The sequence below is a fragment of the Eleutherodactylus coqui genome, chromosome 6 (genome assembly GCF_035609145.1).
Source record: "Eleutherodactylus coqui strain aEleCoq1 chromosome 6, aEleCoq1.hap1, whole genome shotgun sequence".
NCBI lineage: Eukaryota > Metazoa > Chordata > Amphibia > Anura > Eleutherodactylidae > Eleutherodactylus > Eleutherodactylus coqui.
In genome coordinates this window covers 105,052,281-105,057,775 of record NC_089842.1, presented here as the reverse complement: position 1 = coordinate 105,057,775, position 5,495 = coordinate 105,052,281, and the positions used below count along the sequence as shown (strand labels likewise).

The 5,495-nt window shown below is 40.3% G+C and overlaps 1 protein-coding gene across 1 annotated transcript; it reads left to right on the top strand.

Annotated features, from left to right (window-relative positions):
- Positions 1-392: 392 nt before the first annotated feature.
- On the top strand, positions 393-2,453 carry HES2 (hes family bHLH transcription factor 2). The gene is made up of 4 exons (XM_066605699.1): positions 393-542; positions 650-745; positions 1,141-1,228; positions 1,733-2,453. Exons 1-4 carry the CDS (start codon positions 453-455, stop codon positions 2,041-2,043), a joined length of 585 nt encoding a protein of 194 aa, XP_066461796.1. The 5' UTR covers positions 393-452; the 3' UTR covers positions 2,044-2,453.
- The last annotated feature ends 3,042 nt before the right edge of the window (positions 2,454-5,495 follow it).

Below are 5,495 nucleotides of genomic sequence, written 5' to 3'. Positions count from 1 at the left end.
ATTAAGTAAAAATGAATTATACCTAGATAATAGACTTTATTATACATAAACATCACAGATATAGCAAGAAAGAAAGAGAGAAAGAAAGAAAGATAAAGAAAGAGAAAAAGAAAGAGAAGTTAGATAAATCATAGAGAAATATAATGAATATACAAAGAGACTTTGCCATTTTTGCAATGTGAATTGTGGATTAGTGGTTGCTTTTATTTTATTAGTTTGATTTTTGCATACAAGTGGAGGAGTCAGTTACCTGTCCTGAACAGATGGCTCTTGGAATAATTGCACACAGAGGAGGAAAAGAGCATTGGGAGTGTCGCCCAGTGGGTCTTTGTCCTTCCCAAGAATGGGTGGAGTTCCAAGCAGGATCTCCCATAAATAGCAGAGCGGCATCCCACACCAGACACTACCTCTTAGCAGCTACACAGTGAGCTAGCACTGCCTGTCACTGAGCCATGGCACCCAGCATTATTATCTCTGAGTCTGCTGCCAGCTACCAGCCCAAGCCTGGCAAAAAGAGCAAAGAAGCCAGTGAGCTGAGAAAGGTGAGAAGCTATATTTTTTATTGCATCTATACTAATGTGCTCTTATAATGAGTTTCTTAATAGAAATGTAACCATATATTAATCAAATGTTGCACTTTATTCTGTAGACTCTCAAACCTCTGATGGAGAAAAGGAGGAGAGCAAGGATCAATGAGAGCCTCAACCAGCTCAAAACACTCATCCTGCCCCTGATAGGAAAAGATGTACGTACATGGTTATTATTTGATACATAAACAAATATCAATGATACATTTCATACATAGTTATAACAAACACTTGTGGTACTGTGTTAGCCAGTAAAATGTTAAAGTAAGCTTGTAGATATGATACCTTTTAATAGCTAACAAAAAAGAACAAGGTTGCTTTCAAATCTATTTAGGATTCTCAATCAGGTTTCTAAGGTTAGAAACCTGATGAAGAATCCTAAAAATTTTAAAGCCTGCTCTAATATCATTCTTTTTTGCAAGCCACTAAAAGGTATCAAATCTACAAGATTAATTTGTTTAACCTTATACATAGTTATAGTCTTGGACATCAGCTACATGTATTATATTGAGTTTTAGGTTATAATTTTCTCCTTTTTTTCTTTCCCTCATAGAATTCCAGATATTCCAAACTAGAAAAAGCTGATATTCTGGAGATGACAGTTCGCTTCCTCAAGGACATCCCTCCAGTGCAGACACAAAGTAAGTACATGTTCTATTAGTTCTATCATGGGACTTTACCAGGGGAAAGGATAAAAAAAATCTTATAAATCCTGTGCTGAATCCTGAGTAGGAAGCACCAAGAGTTAGTCAGCTTCACGGAACTAGATCCTCAATTAACATGCAGGACTCTGCTGAAAGCATAGTATAGCAATCCAAACAGGAAAAATGTCCACTGTAGATGAAGAGCAAAACATTGCAAGCTTTAACAGTTTTAAAAGCAATTCAGTGCATAGTCCATGTCAGTCATCATGTTTTGGACATATTGTCCTTAGTTGTAGCCAAAGCGTGTCAGCAGTCACTGGCATGGACTATACATTGGCTTGCAAGTTTTATGCTCCTCATATACACTGGTCATTTTTTCTTTTCGGCTCGTTCCCCATTCTTTGTAGGATCAAAAGTTAAAGTTGTTGTAGACGTGCTGCTGAATAATAAATTGACCTGGTGCTTGGGATGAGTTGTAACATATTTTTCTCCTTTTTTCAGATTCTACAGAAAAATACAAAGAGGGCTACAAAGCTTGTCTAGAACGTCTCAGTGGTCTTCTCAGTAAGAGCAATTCCATAACTGGAGAGACCTGCACTCGTCTCCTGGATCATCTGCAGAGGAGCCCAGAGCTTTGTTGTCAAGATTGCACCAAATCTCCCAGTGCTAAAGTCAACGGCACCCCAAGAATTGTGCTTCACCTCAGTCCCAAGAGATCAGAGATGTTAAGCCCTTCTCCTAAACAGGCAACACCAAGACCACAAACCCCAAGCCCTCCTCAGTCCCACACTTCTGTCTGGAGACCTTGGTGAAAACCAAGCATGGACTCATGACTCAAATGCAATACTTTCATTATAATTTATTACACACCCATCATTTCCTTTGTAAATATTTCCTCACTACACAACCACTTGTTGCATGGAAGCTGATTCTAAGCAATACACTGTGGGATCATTTAGTCCTTTAAGGGGATTAAATATATAGGGGTACAAGAAAAACCCTGGTGAACCCAAAGGGTTTATAAATGAGTATGCGATTTGCATTATTCATTTTAACCACTTAGTTGCTGGTGGCTGAAGCTAGTGACTAATGGGTTAAAGCATGGTAGGGCAATGTGCAACAAGGCTTTGTACATATGTATGATTTGCACTTTTTGTTTACATTTTTATCAGAAATTTTTATATATTTTCATTTAAAAATAAAAATATAAGAAAAAACAAAATCAAACGTATGATGATCTGGTGTTTATTTATGCATATTGCCTCCTCGCTTTCCTAATATTGTTGAGTCAACTGAACCAATAGAATGCTGGTTTGGGTTGAATTTTGCAAAAAGTTTGGTTTGGCACAAACCTGACCCAAGCTTTTAACAAAGTTCTACCTGAAACAGGGTTCTACTGATTCAGTTCGCTCAACACTAATCCTGAATACTGGCATAGAACACTGTCTAAGAGCCATGAAAGCCCTAAATAACACTATCAATGTGTAATACTGGGCTTTTATAGCTCTTAGTCAGTGTGCCAGCCGAACCAAACCTTCCAAAGGTTCACTGATCACTATTTCCTATTGTCCTGAATGGTGAATTTTCTTAGTTGGGCCAAGGTTTTCATGTGTCCAGCCCGCCCTCTTTTTTTTTTTTTACCTCCAGCATTATAGTGAAATGCTGAAGGGAACTGATGCCAGAATTTATCCCATAGCATTCAATGGTGTGGAGAGAATAGAAAAAGAGAGGTTGGAACAACCCTGGTGAAAAAGAAATGGCATAAAAATGGAGGTATGGAGCTGAATTGCTCCTGTAAACTGGAGAGGATTATATTCCAAAGGTGCTGCCCAATCTAGCTGACGTTATACCTAGTAGGTAAATGCGTGGAACGATAAGTGAAGGGGAAAAAAGCAAGAGGCGGGTATATATATGTATACACGTTTCAGGGTATTGCCTTAAACAACTCTGAATACTTAGGAAGAGGTTCCAATATCTTGAAATGCTGGTTTTAACAATAAACAGATCTTTTGGTTAATATACCTCTCTCAACTAATGTGCTTTACGTAAAAAGGTTGCACAAATATTACCCTCTAGAAGATACATGTATACATATACTCTCTTCTTGCTTTTTTTCCCTTCGGTTATAGCTTTCTATAAGGCTGTTCGTGGCATCCAGCATGCCAGATGCCTTCCTGTGGCTGACAGAACAAAGCTACCTGCAGCATTTTTCTGTCCGCCTTTACCTATCTATGGATGCTGGACTCAAATGAAGCACAAAGTGCACCAAAATTACATCTGTTGTATCCAGTCCAGAATTAAACCCTTGTTATACACAACTGATATATGGGAACCCAACCTTACATACCTTATAGGAGCAGATGGTTAATCTTTAAGGATGACTGAATAACAGGAAGCAGAAAACCCAATTTCTTTGTAAAAGGATTGTCTCATGAATTACAACATAACATATTAGGAAATCTGGATGCCATGGAGGGACACCCCCCTTTTATGAGTCACAGCAGAGTCGCTCCTGCTCTGAGGGATCGGATTGTCCATATGTTGTACAATCGGCTATTGACCTCAATAGGGAAAACTGCTGAATTGGTACCATAAGTGCTACAAGCACACATTGTATTCTCAATATGTGTGATATGAACAATTGTAAGAAGTGTATCGTTGACTGTTGAAAAAAAACTTGGGCAATGCTGATATAGTGGGGAGAATTTATCATGATTAAAAGTATAAAAGTTTCAAATTTTGGTAAAAATTACTAGCTTCTTAAGATTCACACCCCTGCTCATGGCAGTTATTTAAAACGTGGATACGGTTTACAAAAAGGGGTTGCAGCAACAATGTATATTGTTTATATAGCACCAGCATATTCAGTAGCACTTACATCAGAGGGAGCATAGACAAATTAGGCTCAGTTCAAATCTGTGGATAATCCCAATTTTTTTAAGAAAATTGGTCCAAGCAATCCTGAGCTGATTATTCCAACAATTGCTCATCACTGGTCCCCACCAAATGTCTCAGACAAACTGATATTCATTCTGATAACATTACATTTAGGGGCGTAACTATAGAGGGTGCAGGGGATGCGGTTGCACCCGGGCCCAAGAGCCTTAGGGGGCCCATAAGGCCTCTCTTCTCCATATAGGGAACCCAGTACTATGAATAAAGCATTATAGTTGGGGGCCCTGTTACAGGTTTTGCATTGGAGCCCAGAAGCTTCAAGTTATGCCTCTGAGCAGCATGGTTTAGGTATGGGTATGGGTACAGATACAGATAGAGGGGGGCCCCAGCTCACCTTTTGCATCAGGGCCCCTGAGCCTTTAGTTACGCCCCTGATTACATTTTTGAATTACTCATAATATAATGCCCTGATATAATCTCCAAACCATAGCGTCCCTTTTAGATAGTGGAGGCAATAAGGTGTTAAGTACGCTCTTCATGTCTCCTCTTTGGTCCTCAGCACGTGCCTCATCCTGTGTGGGTGTTGCCGGGTCTATAATGTGCTACTATTATAGTGAATCAATCACCTCCTGACGGTATGGAAATGCAACCCAGATAATGAGGGAGGGGGACTATAAAGACTCAAGTTATGCATCCTGTATGTGACTACATTGCACATGGATTGTCTATATGATTCATATTCCTCACTTATTGAGGGAAAGCAAAAACATAGGTGGGGTCACTTAGTTGTTTATTACAGGCCATAAAATATTTCTAACATACTCTGTTACTTCTTGTCTATACATGCGAATGATAACCATATGAAAGTAAGCCTGAGGTTGATACCAGGAGTGTTTACATGGGGTCCTTGCAATGCAGTAAGCACTTTTTCAGACGACCGCATTTGTGCATGTTTTTGAATGCATAAATATACGTGTGCAATGCGCAGAGAATAGAACCCAATTCTGCTGGGAGAGAAAAAACATCTGGACCTCATTAGGCTAAAAAGCCTTTTAAATCACGGAACTAAGAGCTCATTCACACGTGTGTAGCAAATTTCGGTTGGCTGTGTCACGGCCATAGCGTGACCGAAAATCGCGTGAACGGCCCGGATCGTGGCATATACGCAGCGCCCAGATTGCTGTCAGGCGGGTGGAGACAGTTTAGCTCTGCTAAACTGCCTCCCCCTTTCTTCCCCTTGCTGGCTCTCGGCAAGGGGAGGGGGTGAGGTGGGGCAGGAGCTAGTGCGCTAAGCTCCCACCCTCTCTCCGCCCCTTGTCGGCTGCCAGCAATGGGAGAGGTGAGACGGAAACTTAGCAACTAGCTCTCG

Excerpts from the sequence above, each read along its gene's own strand:
- HES2 (XM_066605699.1), top strand. The coding sequence starts at position 453 with ATGGCACCCAGCATTATTATCTCTGAGTCTGCTGCCAGCTACCAGCCC. Across the intron at positions 543-649 it reads AAGCCAGTGAGCTGAGAAAG|ACTCTCAAACCTCTGATGGA; the intron begins GTGAGAAGCTAT and ends TTTATTCTGTAG. Across the intron at positions 1,229-1,732 it reads CCCTCCAGTGCAGACACAAA|ATTCTACAGAAAAATACAAA; the intron begins GTAAGTACATGT and ends TCCTTTTTTCAG.